The sequence below is a fragment of the Opisthocomus hoazin genome, chromosome 4 (genome assembly GCF_030867145.1).
Source record: "Opisthocomus hoazin isolate bOpiHoa1 chromosome 4, bOpiHoa1.hap1, whole genome shotgun sequence".
Classification (NCBI taxonomy): domain Eukaryota; kingdom Metazoa; phylum Chordata; class Aves; order Opisthocomiformes; family Opisthocomidae; genus Opisthocomus; species Opisthocomus hoazin.
Window position 1 is genome coordinate 59,781,726 of NC_134417.1, and position 16,502 is coordinate 59,798,227.

The 16,502-nt window shown below is 41.8% G+C and overlaps 1 protein-coding gene across 2 annotated transcripts in view; it reads right to left on the bottom strand.

Annotated features, from left to right (window-relative positions):
• Positions 1-11,017: 11,017 nt before the first annotated feature.
• The window catches only part of ITGB8 (integrin subunit beta 8), a 50,395-nt gene continuing 44,910 nt past the window's right edge, over positions 11,018-16,502 (bottom strand). Inside the window, exon 13 of one of the 2 annotated variants that reach the window (XM_075419184.1) lies at positions 11,018-16,460. In XM_075419184.1, the coding sequence (XP_075275299.1) occupies positions 16,338-16,460 (123 nt within the window). In that variant the 3' untranslated portion in view covers positions 11,018-16,337. The remainder of the gene's footprint in view (positions 16,461-16,502) is intronic. The other variant, XM_075419183.1, reaches the window with a different exon arrangement.

Here is a 16,502-nt window from a genome sequence, read left to right on the forward strand (position 1 = left end):
GGATTCAACAAATGTAGGAGTGCAATTGCGCCTGTGCTGTGCCAAAAGTTGGAGGAATCTCTGCCAAAATTTTTAAGTTCAGAACTTCAGAATTTGAACAAAGGCTAGGAATAAAATAATTATTTCCCACCCCCAAAAGACCATTTTTAAGGTGATAGGCACTATAGCAGAGGACATGATAATCCTTGTTTTAACTGTTTTCAGATGCACCCTTGTTTCTGTCTCATTTTAATTTTTGTCTTAGAAACAATCCTTCCAATTTCCATAGTTGTGTCTAAATGAAATTTAGTTTATAATTCGGGGAGCCTCACTTACCAAATGACCCGGTTGTCAGATGATATCACTTACAGCAGGACAGTTTAGGACCCATATATAAAAACTTCATCTGCTATGTGACTCAGGCATAATCCCTGAACTCTGGCCCCCAGACCTTGAAACTTCCTCAGATTTCCAGACCCTTTCTTTAAGATCTACTGAGTTTGAATCTAAGTTATCCAACCACAGATTAAGGTTGGTATTTTTTGTTTCCCCACCTACCCCCTCAAATAGTTTTGCAGAAATTCTGAAGATAGGAAGGGATGGATCCCAAAGGATGCAGAATCAATGCACAGGAAACCAGGCTTAGACACTGAAGGAGCTGTGCTACGGAGCATGGTGAATGGACAGAGAAATTTGGCCAGTAGGTAGCAGATTTGCTGGGTAATTTTTGTGGTGTTAAAGGTACCTTCCCCATTGTGGGAAGCTGTGGGCTGGCTAGTAGGTAAAAAAGCTAAAAAGAAGTAACAGGCTGAGCTAGGAGCTACAGAACTTTGTTCTATTACAGGAAAATTAAAAGTATTGCAATCCTTTCAGTTGTAAATCTTCTCATCTCTTTAAATAAAATATGTTTCCACATCCATCTTACAACTCTGCAGGTTGTAGGACTAGTTCAATGCCGCATTTAAGAAATTTTCCCTTTCCAAGAACTCTCTGTATAGATCCAAGGTGCTAATTAGCCAGTCAAGTAGCCAGCTGTTATGGGTTTGCAAGGCAAGGTTTTAGTAGCGGAGGGGGGCTATAGGGGTGGCTTCTGTGAGCAGCTGTGAGAATCTTCCCCTATGTCTGATAAAGCCAGTGCTAGTTGGCTCTAAGATGGACCCACTGCTGGCCAAGGCCAAGCCAATCAGCGGGAATGGTAACACCTCTGTGATAACATATATAAGAAAGGAAAGAAAAAAAAAAAACACCTGTGGGGAGATAGAAGTTAGAGGGAGGAGTGAGACTCAGTGAGAGAAACAACTCTGCAGACACCAAGGTCAGTGAAGAAGGAGGGGAGAGGAGGTGCTCGAAATGTGGGAGCAGAGAGCCTTCACTTGCAGCTTGTGATGAAGACCATGGTGAGGCAGGTTGCTCCGCTGCAGTCTGTGGAGGTCCACAGTGGAGCAGATCTCCACCTGTAGCCCGTGGAAGGGACCCCATGCCAGAGCAGGTCGATGCCTGAAGGAAGCTGTGACCCTGTGGAGAGCCTGCGCTGGAGCAGGCTCCTGCCAGGACCTGTGGACTCGCGGAGAGAGGAGCCCACCCCGGAGCAGGTTTGCTGGCAGGGCTTGTCACCCCATGGTGGACCCACGCTGAAGCAGTCTGTTCCTGAAGGACTGCACCCTGTGGGAATGACCCGCGCTGGAGCAGTTTGTGAAGAGCTGCAGCCCGTGGGAAGGACTCACGTTGGAGAAGTTTGTGGAGAACTGTCTCCTGTGAGAGGAACATTCACACTGGAGCAGGGGAAGTGTGAGGAGCCCTCCCCTGAGGGACAAAGAGCGGCAGAGACAATGTGTGATGAACTGACCGTAATCCCCCTTCCCTGTCTCCCTGCGCCGCTCGGGGGGAGGAGGGAGAGAAACAGGAGTGAAGCTGAGCCTGGGAAGAAAGGAGGGGTGGGGCGCAGGTGCTTTAAGGTCTGGTTTTATTTCTGATTATCCTACTCTGATTTGATTGGTGATGAATTAAACTCCCTTTTCTCCCCAACTTCAATCTGTTTTGTCCATGATGATAATTAGTGAGTGATCTCTCCCTGTCCTTGTCTTGATCCTTGAGCGTTTCACCATATTTCCTCTCCCCTGTCCAGTTGAGGAGGGGGGAGTGATAGAGTGGTTTTGGTGGGCACTTGGCATTTATCCAGGACAAACCAAAACACCAGCCAAAGGCATTCAAGGACAGCAACTCAGTGTGGGAAGAGTTTGGAGGTGGGTGAGGGGAAGGAGTCCAGCCAGCCACAGGTATAAAGCTAGAGGCAAGGTGAGGATGCCTCCCTCTGTTAAGCCCAGCTCTAGCACGGAGCAAGTAGGAGACTAGAAATGAGTGGCTGGACACGATTGCTCACTCTTGTAGAGACAGGAGCTGAAGATGTTGGTGGCTCTCTTTTTTGTGCTATGGGATGTTAATGGAAGAAGGAGCAGCTGGCAAAAGAGCCTGCTGTAGGAACCTCTCTTGCACCTATTCAAAAAGATGAAAGGAAGGAAGAACACTAGAAATATGTTTCCTGCAGGGAGAGAGGGAGACTTCTATGAGTGCTTTCCCGCAGGGGAAGCCAGCATATGTGTAGGATAGCTGGCCCAGAGGAAAGTGGGCTAATGAAAATGTTCATTGAGGACACATTGTCGTTACTGAACAGTTTAGTCTTCAAACCAGCAATTTACTTCTGCTGACACTTAGGCTGACAGAGGATATATCCAGGAACATCATACTGTAAGTGAAAAGAAACATGACCACAGTTACAAGTCTCTCTTAGCTGGAATATATGTATGTGGCCTCTCTTAATGTGAGTGCCCTTCTGAAACTAGGATGTCTGGCAGGAAGGGAAAAGGAGGAAGATGCTCTCATCCAGCAAACAGATGTATGGGGGTTCAGACACACAGACAAATCTGCAATTTGGCTACTTGTTGGGCAGCTGGTAAACCCCAGAGGCAGTGGGTTGCAGTCTGTAGTATTCAGGTGAGCATCAGCCACAGAAAGCAGAGGGAAGGTAGGAAATTCTGGAGGCAAAAACATTTTTGCTCTGAAGAAAAGCTGGAGGCCAGGACTTTGGTGGGAACTTTCCCTGAAACGTTCACTGTACTCTGTGCAGGACTGGAGAGTGAAGCAGAAAGGCAGGGCTGTAATGCTAGGAGGGTGGTATTTGCACGAGATTTCTGCTTTACTAAGAATGGGGCTACTTGCAGACTCAGCAGAAGCTATGAACAAAAGAGAGAGAGATTCTCCTTGTACCAAAGGGGAATGAAACTGCTAGCATTTGCATTCAAGATAGCTGTGGATTATTGATCAGCTTTCCTTCACTCTGTGATTTCAGAGCTAAACATGGTAGGATGGTAATTCAGTATAAGACCTCTGTTATGGAGAAACATGAAAATGAAGTCATGCAAATGTTAGGAAGTATTATAAAAGGAACAGGAAAAGCCTCACATCAGTGTGTCCCTATGTAAACAGGTGATTCATCTACATTTTGAATCTTGAGAATGATTCTACTCCCTCATCCTTAAGGAAGGAAGGGAGGATGCCAGTGATAGGACAGGATCAGAAAAGGGTAGCAAAGATGATCAAAGATAAGGAAAGGCTTCAGTATAAAGAACGGACGTGTATGCTTGGACTCTGCAGTCTGGGCAAGGTGACCTGGGGAGATGTGACAAGTTCTACAGATGAAAGTGGCCTGGAGCTAAAAGTCCACTCTGCCTGAATGCAGGTGCTACGGGCCACCAAGCAAAGTGCTGGGTTCAAACCAAAAGGAAGCAGTTGTTCATGCAACAATTCCAACCTCGATGTTTTTGTTCTTTTTTTAAAAAAAGTAAGTTCAATGGCATATACTTGAAAGTGAGGGTTACTGATTAAACAAACTAATCGGATGCAGGAAATTCCCTAGGCTGAAAAACGACTGGAGGCTGGGGGAAGGTCAGGGAAGTAATATCACAGAATCACAGACTCAGAGATACATTTACACTTGGAACGTGTTTACGCTTCATATGGCAACTCGTCTCCATTGCTGGAGACAGCTACACTGGGCTAGACGAACTCTAGGTCTGAAAAAGTCTGGCTAGTCTCACGGGGGACTGGTATAAAAAGTAAGTACTCTTGTCAGAAGGTGATTCTCGTGCTGTGAGAGCACTCATCACTTCTGTATCCCTAAGGTAAGGAAGGCACAGTGCTGCTCACCTTCCCTGTGAATACTGTTAATGAAATCCTATTTTAACATCTTGTAGGGAGGCTCCCTGAGGAAGTGAAGTATCTGTAAAATATTATTCCAAAGGAAATCTCAAAAAAATACTAATTTCAGAAAAAAAAAGATTCTTCAAGCAAGTCCCTCATACAATAATCCTTAGAATTAGCAAGATTTTGGGTATGCTGTACTAGTAACTTCAGAAGTAGCTGTGTATAAATTGACTGTAAATGTTACATCCAATAAAACTGCAATAACCCAGGTGTTGTAATCATAGTAAAGTTATAATGCTGTCTTCTCTGCCAAAGCTTGCTCAAGAATAACATATCCCTTATCTCGCTGTTTAAAGGACATTGCAGACTTCACTTTATTGGCAAGCACCCGTGTTGGCCTGGAGAAGCAGCAGTAAATGGGCACTGACCAAGTAGGGAGTAAAATCTGGCAAGGTAAAAGCACTTGAATTCCACATGAACTAGGTCACCAAATGTATCAAATAGCTTAAATGATAGCAATTAAACTCAGTAACACACTTTCCTTCAAGACATTTCAAGTGATACCGACAGCTGTTTGTTTTCCTGGGGAGTACATGAATTTACAGTGAGCTATACATTGCATTATTTTCAGGTAGCTCAAATCCAAACTGTTTTGTTCAGTGAGTGAAAAGGAGATAAATAGAAAACGTAAGAATACAATAGCTGCTTGCATAAATTCTTTGTCATCCAAGAGGAAACATCAGTGAAGACAATAAATAAAGCTTCTCATGTTTTGGCTTGCCAAACAGATCCTGAAAGAGATCTTTTTTATGAAGAAGGAATATAACACGTTACATTAACATTCCTAATCTGCTATATATCTGGTCTCAAAGGGGACCTTATGGACTTGATTTTCAAAGGTGCTCAGCATGTTCACTCCTAACATGGTCTTTCACTGAACCTCAAAGGCCCAGCAATTTCACAGAATTGAACCTTGGACAAAACTGTTGAAATCAGTCATCTTTTCTTTTTTTTGTCTGGAAATTAATCTACTTGCTTTTCATTTTAGGCAGCATGAAACACTTTCAGTCTGTCATATGACAATAGATCTTCCTTCTGAGAACGCCACTTTTTGGTTTGCAAAATGATCCAACACATAACCTTTTCTTTCTTTCGACCTAATTATTCTTTCCTTTTTAAAAAACAAGACCTCACTTTCAAAGCCACGAGGAATAAATCGCTTAAAGAAATATTCATTTATCATTTTTTACATCATGATTAGAACCTATTTGTGAACCAAGAATCCCTGTGTAAGGTGCTGTGTCTCTTTCGTGATTTAGATTTAACATGCAAGGCAGCAGCCAAAAAAGATAAAAGCACAAACACTGAAAGAGATGAACATAGGGGAACACGTCAAATTGTGGTTTCAATGTGATAGAAGCCCAGCCGTTAACAGAAACTGGGATATGTATAGGAACTTTTAAAGGAAGATCATGCTACGCATGAGAAATTAGGGGAGGAATGCCTTTTTAAATATGTACAAGAAAGATGTGAGACTACATCTGTATATATAGTACATGTATTTATACAGTACATGCATTCATATAATTTGGTCTGACAGGCTATTTAGCAATTGGAGATGGACTTCTTGATGCTGAAGAAAAGTTAATTTGGATGGAACATACAGACACACACACACGTAAAGGAATGCGTGAAGAAATTACAGGACAAGGGGCAACGAGCACAAACTGAAGCACAGGAAGTTCCAGCTGAACATGAGGAAGAATGTCTTTACTTTGAGGGTGATGGAGCACTGGAACAGGCTGCCCAGAGAGGCTGTGGATTCTCCTTACCTGGAGATATTCAAAATCCACCTGGAAAAGATCCTGTGCAGCCTGCTCTAGGTGACCCTGCTTTGGCAGGGGATTTGGACTAGATGACCCACAGAGGTCCCTGCCAACCCCTACCATTCTGTGATTCTCTGAAGAAATATTTACAAATAATAAAAATTGTCATCAGAACAGTAGTAGTGGAAGGGAAATGTGTCTCTGGCTTCAGAAGCTGCGAGGGTATCAGATTTAAAGGCCACAGCAGGAGAACCCCTGCGAGTATCTGACGACCAGCTAGTTCACCAAGATATAGCCCCGACTTCTTAACATGGGAAAGGAGCAGAGGAATGTGACTGCATCCGACCAGGTTTGGAGAGGCTCTGTTTAGCTTCATGCCACAGACTTGTTCCTGTCTGCCCCCAAAATAAATAAAAGCTCTCTTCGTCTGTTCACTGACGAAACCCTCTAATTCAGTGTCTGCAATTTTCAAAGGCACAGGGAGGAACATTTTCTCTGATAGCCCAAATTTGCTATAGAGAGATGCACAAGAAGCTGAGAAAGATGGGCAGTATTTATTTCAGCTGGCTTTTTTTTTTTTTCCACAGGAGCCTGGGCGCAGCTGCAGAATGATTCAAGGACAGAAGCCAAACCACAAGCTGTACACCTTCAACACTGCTGAAGACAAAGATAATCTAGGAAGAGCGCACCACATCTAAGTCGTAGAAGTCTTTAAAATTCCTTTTTTGTCTAAAGCAGAATAAAGTGAAAGTGCATCTAAGCACTCTGTGGAAAATCCACCCACTGACACGTCCCACGCTTCCTCAGCAGCTCAGCCACATATCTCACAGCCTTGGTGATGCCTTCAAAATGGATGTATTAAGGCTATGGTCAAAGGCTAAAGAGTCAGAAGGGGGGTTTATGGGAGAGGCTGCTCCCATAAGTAGCTTTGAGAGCAGAGGAACCCCACTCAGGAACAGATCCTGGGTTCTCCAGACTGCTGAGGCATAAATAAGAGGTTTAGGATGAAGTTTAGGGCCTCAAAAGGGGGACCTGGCAAGCTGCAAAGCTAAAAGGAATATATCACGTGCACTGACTTCAATAGCATATGTGACATGACTTGGCAATACGATGTTTTTGTGGTTAATCTTTTAGTGTTATCAGCTTGCATACACATCTTCTTTATTAAACAGTAACTGTTGTTAATGAATCATGCAGTTCAAGGCCAAGAAAATAATCAGAGGCCATATTATGCTCTGGGCTGAGCAGATGATAGAATGGTTTGCAAAAAGGAAGACGCTGCTTTCTGCCACCCACCACAGTTTCCCTGGGATGAGGGGCCAGGAGATGATAATGTCAGGGCCTTTTTAGAGCTAATAAATCAGACTGGCAGCCTATGTCTAAGAAACATGAATTCTGTACAGTTCAACCCAGCTTGGACCATCCCAAGACTCCCAAGTGGAAGATAAGCAGCCAAAAGCCCCGACACCACACTGACAGTCCCTGTGCTCTAAACACAGCTTCAGACCATTCAGGTTTCTGTAAAACTAGACTTTTTATTTAATTCATACAATACATTTAAACTGTTTGATTTTAAATCCAAGGTAGCAGGAATGCATTTCCAAGGTTCTTGTCTTTGTTGTAGTCCTGAAAGCAGAAGAAACCACTCACCTTTCAGATTAACTCCTTACTAGTTAAAATCAGTCTGTTAATAAAGTTTTTATTCTTAATTCTAATTATTGACTTTTGGTTGTCATCGTGCATATTCAGATCTTCACTCAAATGAACCGTCCTTAATGCCGAACTGTTCTCCTCCCATTCTCTCTGTATATTGGATCACACTCTGCACCTACCACAAAATGAATCATGCAGGGAGAGAAATTCTGTAATAGTGTGCACCTACATGACTGGTGTCAAAAAAGTGGCTGAAATCAGGATCTCTTTCCTCCTCCAGCTTTAGAGGCTGTAACTTATGTTTCTTTCCTCTTTGGAGATACTGAGCAGCAAGCCTTTTTCTTGTCAATGGTATCTGCAACAAAATAGCAGTTGCATTACATTAGAGCCAAATTAAGGCAGTCTTGTGCCCTTGCTGACGACTTCATGGATGTGAATAAAAATTGGCTAAAGTGTCAAAAATCCCATCTGTCTTTATCTGGACTTTTAAAGGTATATAGACATGATTTAATTGCTAGATTTCAGGACACAGGAAGAAACAAAGACCTCATACAGATTGCTTACCATCATTTCACAACATATAGGGTATGCAACACAGTTTAGTGCCGGAGTCACTGTCTATAGCTGACTTAAGTGTCAACATTAGCCTTAGTTTCAGGATTACTGTCAAATGGCAAAACGAACCCCTACATCTGTAGCTCAAGTTATATGCTTAAATTGTATGTCTGAAATTCAGATCTAGGTTTATGTTTACTCTGAGTTGGTGACAACATCAATGTTCCCTCAATAAAGAGCTTTCAAGGAAAACGTGTATTTCTTAGTTTGTAGGATTGGTTGCATGTGCTTTCTCTGTGTCAGTGAAGGCTGATGACCCCTGCCTCTGTGAAAGGAAATTTCTCATCCTCAGTCTCATCAGGCATACATTTGGATTATGTTCCTTCCTTTGATAGAAGAAGCAACAAAGATTAACAGATTGTCCTTCTGATATTTACTTATTTTTCTTTCCAGTTTTGCTGTACACCTTTTCCCAGTTTTTTCTGTTGTATTGTTAAGGCCTGGACATGAAGTGATGTGATGACTGAGCATCTATCAGTTGTCACTTGATTCTAGCTCTCTCATCCCCAGAGCAAAAACTAGATTAGAAGCATGAACAGCTAATTTTTACCAGTGATGCCTGTCAGGTGTCTTGGTGCCATGGCTGTCTCTTACTGAGGCATCATGGTCTTACAGCACAAATGTTGAATGTCGTTACACACAGCATGTCTGAAGTCCTTTTCACGAGAAATTTCATGGCATTGTGCAAAGCAAATGCTATTATTGAGTCTGCTCAAGAACAGGACGTGTGTCACCTTCCCAATCCAGTGATGCGTTTCCACCACTACTCATAAAGCAACCCAAATCTGCAGTGAGCGGCACAGATGAGGCATCTGCAGAGAGATTTACCCATTCCCAGAAAACCAGCTCCTCTACCACCCAACAGAGCAAAGCAGAAGAAAACCTACTGTAACCACCTATCAATCTGTAGATTACATTTCTACAAGTATCTTCTTGTGCCCTACAAAGGGCTGACACCTCCTGGTGCATTCGTGTCTCAGTTGGGTTGGGCAAGGTAAATGAGCTGCACCTCCCCACTGCTAACTGCTACCATGTTCCTTCCCACCTTCTCAAAGTTCAACCTGAATGTTCATGCGTCTGTTTGTCCACATCTGGTACACACAGTATTCTTCGTATCTGATCTCTTCTGACACAGAATCACAGAATCACAGAATGGTAGGGGTTGGAAGGGACCTCTGTGGGTCATCTAGTCCAACCCCCCTGCCAAAGCAGGGTCACCTACAGTAGGCTGTAGAGGACCTTGTCCAGGCGGGTCTTGAATATCTCCAGAGAAGGAGACTCCACAACCTCCCTGGGCAGCCTGTTCCAGGGCTCTGTCACCCTCAAAGGGAAGAAGTTCTTCCTCATGTTCAGGTGGAACTTCCTGTGCCTCAGTCTGTGCCCATTGCCCCTTGTCCTGTCACTGGGCACCACTGAAAAGAGCTTGGCCCCATCCTCCTGACACCCACCCTTCAGATATTTGTAAGTATATATTAGGTCCCCTCGCAGCCTTCTCTTCTTCAGGCTGAACAAGCCCAGCTCCCTCAGCCTCTCCTCGTAGGAGAGATGCTCCAGTCCCCTCACCATCCTTGTAGCCCTCCGCTGGACTCTCTCCAATAGCTCTTCAGCTTTCTTGAACTGGGGAGCCCAAAACTGGACACAGTACTCCAGATGAGGCCTCACCAGGGCAGTGTAGAGGGGAAGGAGAACCTCCTTCGACCTGCTGGCCACACTCTTCTTGATGCACCCCAGGATCCCATTGGCCTTCTTGGCAGCCAGGGCACACTGCTGGCTCATGGTTAACCTGTCGTCCACCAGGACACCCAGGTCCCTCTCCACAGAGCTGCTCTCCAGCAGGTCCACCCCAAGCCTATACTGATGCATGGGGTTGTTCCTCCCCATGTGCAGGATCCTGCATTTGCCGTTGTTGAACCTCATAAGGTTCCTCTCTGCCCAACTTTCCAGCCTGTCCAGGTCACGCTGAATGGCAGCACAGCCTTCCAGTGTGTCTACCACTGCTCCCAGTTTGGTGTCATCAACAAACTTGCTGAGGGTACATTCTAACTCTTCATCCAGGTCGTTGATGAAGAAGTTGAACAAGACTGGGCCCAGTACTGACCCCTGAGGGACACCACTAGTTACCAGCCTCCAACTAGACTCAGCGCCGCTGATGACAGCCCTCTGAGTTCTGCCATTCAGCCAGTTCTCAATCCACTTCACCGACCACTCATCCAGCCCATACTTCCTGAGCTTTCCTAGGAGGATATCATGGGAGACTGTGTCGAAAGCCTTGCTGAAGTCTAGGTAGACAACATCCACGGCTCTCCCGTCGTCTACCCAGCCAGTCATGTCATCGTAGAAAGCTATTAGATTGGTCAGGCATGACTTCCCCTTGGTGAACCCATGCTGACACAGTACTATTCCATTTAAAAATGACTGAAAGCATATGCTTCCCTTTGCAGACATTTGTGCACCTTAATGACAGTGCTTTGTATTTTTAAAAGGAGGTGAGCATCTCTTCCTTCACTTATCAGACATATTAAACATTAAAAATATTAAAAACCCATATGGATTAAATAGCGATTTTATTTTTTAGAGAGCAAGTACAATGATGTTGCATTAAAATAATGCTATGTCATAGTTGTTACAGCTCTGATGATAGAAAAATAAACATCTCAATATACTACAGTGTCAATTCATTAATAAATACCAAAATAGAAGTTAGTAGTCAACTGGAATTAACAGCTATAAAAGTACACTATTTTAAATAATAAAATATTCAGTATATTTCCAGACAAACAAAAGTAGTGATTTAAAAGTATCATTTAAAACGTAAAATGAACAGTAAGAAGTTATAAATTTATTTAAAATCTCTTCCCTTACTAACATTCTCTATGCATAAAATCTAGAGAAACATTATTTATCTGTATATAATTTTTTTACAAAAGGTAGTATATGTTAAATAGAAAGTTAAAAACTGTAGTATTATTAATAGCTGTCACACCATTGCTAAATAAGACACTTCAAGGTAGCTTTATTTTTTGAAGCAGTAGTAGGTAAAAGTGAAGATGTTAGCACAGTGAATTCATCCAACATCAATGCCTTCCCAAATGAATCTTTCATCTTTCAACATATCCCTTCAAGATAAATTGAAACAGCCCAAACACAACATAGGTAGCAGGATGAAATGTTAGGATTTGGGTAGAAGCCATTATTTTAACAAATGCCAGACGTTGTATTTTTTTTCTTTTTAATAAGTAGGTACCTTTTTTTAAAGAGTGTGTGCAGAAAAGGAAACACAAGAGAACATGCAATACAGAGCAGCATTTCTAAAGCTTAAGAATGTACTAATATTAGGTTTTCCCCCCCAAAGGCCAACTATTCTGAGGTTGCTCACACTCAGCGAAACCCCATTTATTTGGCTCACTATAGAAACGCATCTATGCTAGCTAATTTTAACTTTTACCCTCTCCATGAATTCCCATTCTCTGTAATGTCAATGAGGTTCCTGTGCATCAAGCAGCATCAAGATAATCATTAAAAAATAGTGTTCTTCTTAAGTACTGCTCCATTTCTGCCTAGCAAGTCAATCTTTCCCCTCCCTTGCAAACGGACAGCCAGCACACTGGCACTACGCTTCCCTCACAGTCAGAGCGTGTAAGCGTCACCCAGCACTGACTCAGCACGAACGCCTCTACGAGAAGTGCCCTTTCCCAGCCGTGGCTTACGTTCCTTAAGGCTGGCTGGTGAAGATCCAGGGGCTGGTGGGAAGTCAGCGGGCAGATGCCCAGAGACTTCCCAGAAGCTTTAGCGGAGGTGTGCAGCGTCCAGGTTTACAGTACGTACTGGCACAGGTGGCCTCTTGCTAAGATACATGCAAGTATTTTTTGATGAGTAAAGACGCAAGAAGCCTGCAGTGCTGAGGATAACGTGTGGCCAAGTGCCCAGGACAGAAACCCTACCACCTCTGCCAAGCCAACCTACTTTGAAGCAGGCTTCCTGCCCTGACAAATGGAGAAGCGTGGTCTCAGAGCAGCATCTCTGTATGGATGCTGTAGGATCATTCCCAGCTCCGGGGCTCATAGGACGCATTGTACCTGCTGAGGATGCCATCCCTCTGCAAGTCCCCACACGGCAGCAGTGCCCTTGCATCTCGCTGCCTTGAGCGTCGCTAGGCCTTATGGTTACTTTAGACTACAGGTTGCTTGAAGCTGCTTCACACGTTCACTCCCACAGTTTGCAACGCATGTACATCTAGGTATGCACGCTAAGCAGGAAACAAACCTTATACATGATCAGACTGGGAAAATAGTTTTTTCCACTGCAGTCTGAAGAATACTTTACATAGCAGGTTTTCATGACACCATAGAGAGGAAAAAATAAATCCAGTTGAAAATAATGGATAAAATGTAAACTATGCCTATACAAACGTCCTTCCTTTTTAAGGTTCACTTTCAACATTCCTTGTGAACGTCAGGCAATTTCAGCTGGGCACAATGAAAATTCCTCGCATACTATGTGCACTTTGCTGGAGGAAACAGCTATTTTCCCACACACTTTTGTAGCAATGTTATTAATGTACTCATGATGCTTGGAAATAATCAAATCATAGTATTTCTTCATTTTAGAGTCTTTGAAAAAAATCTGAAGTAAAATGTATGCTTTTTCATTGCATAAACATGAAACATTCCAAAATGTTACACAAATAACCAGTTAAAGGTAAAAAAAAGTGGGACTGGAATTCAAAACTTATACATATGGATTTTAACATTACCAAATCTGCTGTGAAAAGTCATGCACATGCTCTGTTTGTGGGAGCAGATCTAAAAACAATTTCCCAAACCAACAATGAGATGCAACAGTATCTGCTGGTATATTTTTGGGCATAGACATGTAGTTGAATTATTTGACTTTTTTTTAATTTTTTGAAGAAGCCTAGTATAAGAAGTTTTATTTAAGAAGTTTGGAACATTCTATTCTGAGGCTAGATATTTTTCCCCCTATTTTCATGAGCATCTTTGACGCACAATACATTGAAAACTAATACGAACTACTTCGTCTTTAATATCTCCCATATTAAGCACTATAGGAAGCAGAGTCCTTCAGCAATCGCTGAGGAAATTCCTTGTGAATTACAGGCTGCTTTCTCATTTAAGGTCATGTGCTGAGGGAACACAGCTCCCTAAATAGTGAGGCTTTTGTTGGGCTATTCATCTCCTGCAGCAGCTCTTCTGAAAAACATGGTCAAAGGCAGAGGGAAACAAGTACCAAGCAAAGCCAGAGTTTCTCATGGATAGATTCCATCCCTAGAAACAAAGCCTCCTCCCAAGGATCCTGCTCTGTATAAGCTCCCCATGGGCCTTCTAAAAGCCTTGACCTGTCACATTAGCAGCAGCTTATTCTTTTGCACCAGCCTCCTCCACAATGCAGCAAACACGAGGGAGATGCAAAAAAGCTTTTTTTTCTTTTTTTTTTTCTCCTCCTTAAAAATAACTTTTTTTTTTTTTAATATACTCTTTTTTAACCTCGGGACAGCAAGCAGCTTACAGTGCAATTTGTCCTGTGAGCCTGCTCTATCTGACCAGAGCATTTTAAACATTCAGGCAGGTATCTGATAAGGAATTACTGGCTGTGCCTCTTCGCAGGCAGCACTGCAATGCCAACTAAGTGCTACAGAAGAAAAGTAGTAGCAGTGTGATGTGTCTGGAAGATGGGTGTTACAGCTCAAATCTTTCTTCCACAAAGAATCCAGCTCCATTGTTCCCTACCCACATAATTTACCTCCCCCTATGTTAGCAACCTTTTTTTGCTAAAAAAAAAAAAAAATTATCACAGTTTAAAGAACATAATCACATCTTCTTTTATATACTCAGATATTCTCTGCTGAGCTTTTATTTTTGTTGTTTGTTTTGTTAAGTGAAACAGATAACCAGAGACTTTGTTTCCTACTCACTTAAAAATACTAATGAATTGTGACAAGGGCAATAGCAGGTAAACATTTATCAGTCTTTTCTCTTTATCCCACTGAAACCAATTGTTTGGAACATGTTAATTTACACAGGAGTAAAACGGTTCTACATATTTTAAAAGAAAGTGAAAGTTTAAGGTAAACTTAGATTACAGAATTAATGTACAATTAAGATATTACAATTAAGCTATCACTTAAATCAGGGTTGGTGTAAGGAAACTCCCTTTTCTCTAAATAAGACACTCCTACCTCTATGGTAGAAAGCTCAGGGACTGCTTTAAAACATTCAATAGTCCAGTTTACTTTCTTTAAAAAACAATCTCTAAAATCTAAAGCTTTTATGACAATTTAATGGCAGGCCTATTGTCTCTATATTATTTTTCTCAATCCCACTTTACCCAAGAAACTATGAACACTCACGTAACACTTATCTTTTGTTCTGCATCCTGCCTTCCTTTCGTGTCTATTCTCCTCAGATTTCAGTAGGAATTTACAGAAGAAATACAGAATAGGAAATATGAAGAGACACTAATTTCTAAAAACTGCATATAAAGAGGTTCTGCATTATTTCTGTAACTCTTATGTATGACAAGTACAGACCAATATTTAGTATCACTAATTAACGTCGCTAAAGTGGTACACTGTGTATTGTTTTCTGAGATGATTTTTCTTTTTGCCAGCAAGATTTTAGTGCATTATAGGTTGATCAGATTTTCGTAGGGTTTCAGCAGCATAAAATTAGTCAATCAGATTTTTGGCTGACTCTTCCAACTAGTATGTAACAATAACGTCTTCTACTACTTCAGCTGGTTTCAGGGGTACGAAAATGCTTCTGCTTGACCTTCTAGCTCAAATTCTGCTCTCAGATAAGCTTATATTGGTCCCACTGATTTCAGAAGAGTTTTGCCCTTTTCTGAAGACAGAATTTGATCCCACACTTACGAAGTCAACTAATGTGTTCTCTTGAGAGAAAACGACTCCTGCTTTCCTCACCTTCTTCCAAATTGCAGGTTCTTTTCCACTTTGCACTGGATGCATTTCTCAATGCACAGTCACAAAAATTGAAGTGGTTATGTAAGGATTCACAAAAACTAATCCTGTCAACTAATTTACACAGGAAAAAGAGCACGTGTGTAAAATCAGACTTCTGTTTGTCACCGTACAAAAAGAACAAAGCCCTTATTTGGCAAAACACTGACATGTAGCTAGCAAACCAAACACACCTCTGGTGTAATTTATCTGTGTACAACGGAGTTGATGCCTCTGACTCCAAAGGTGAGGTCAATTGGCAGTGATCATAATGTAGACTATGCTGTTGGACAGAGGAACTCTTATTTTCTGTAGCCACTCAGTTTCCATATACATATACAGTTTTCATATATAAATTTTTACGTTGAAACAAGTAAAAAAAGCTAAAATTTACTCTTTATCAGATACAAATTATGTTTAAGTGACACGATAATGTATAAAAAACTATACATATATAATTTACCTCTGTGTGTGTGTACACGCACGTGTGTGCATATACGCACACAACTATACACCCACGCCAGTAACTAAGCATTCATTTAATCCAGTCATTTTTATTTAGTAACGAGGAGAAGCTAAGAGGCTAAAGCAGACAAATCAGTGGAATTTAGTCAACTGAGAGAACTATAAAAGTACCGCTTACTCTATTTAAGAGCATTTGAATAGTTTTACCTATTGCTATAATATACAGCAATGTTAATATTTCAGTCACAGGTTTTGTCCATTCCCACAGAGCACATCAGTACTAGCTACATGTAGAGTGAGATCAGTGCTTTGTCAGACTGGTTCATATCTACATTCTAGGACAAAACTAAATAAATTAGAATACGCTAAAGTGCTACATCAACACTAAAGTTCCTGAACAGTAGTAACGCACATTTCTCTTAAAAAAAAAAAATACAGCAGCTATAGTTTCAAACATAGTCACACTATGTGAATATGCTTACATGTCACTTTGTTACAGTATTCAACAAAATGCATGACACAAAACCAAATGGCAACAGTCAAGACTCCGACAGAGTACAAAAGGCAACTTTTTAAAAAGTCGAGCATGATGGAAATAGAAATTTGCAGAAAACACACTGTCTTCAGAATTCACACTTGAAAGCTTCGTTTAATCGTAACTTGCTGATGTCGATATTTATTTCCTCTGGTTTGTCACGTCTGTATGTTACTGTTCTTGTACAAACAGTAGGCAAAAACATCTTATCCTTGAAGGAGAAGACACAATTTTCGTCAACGATTAGCTAACT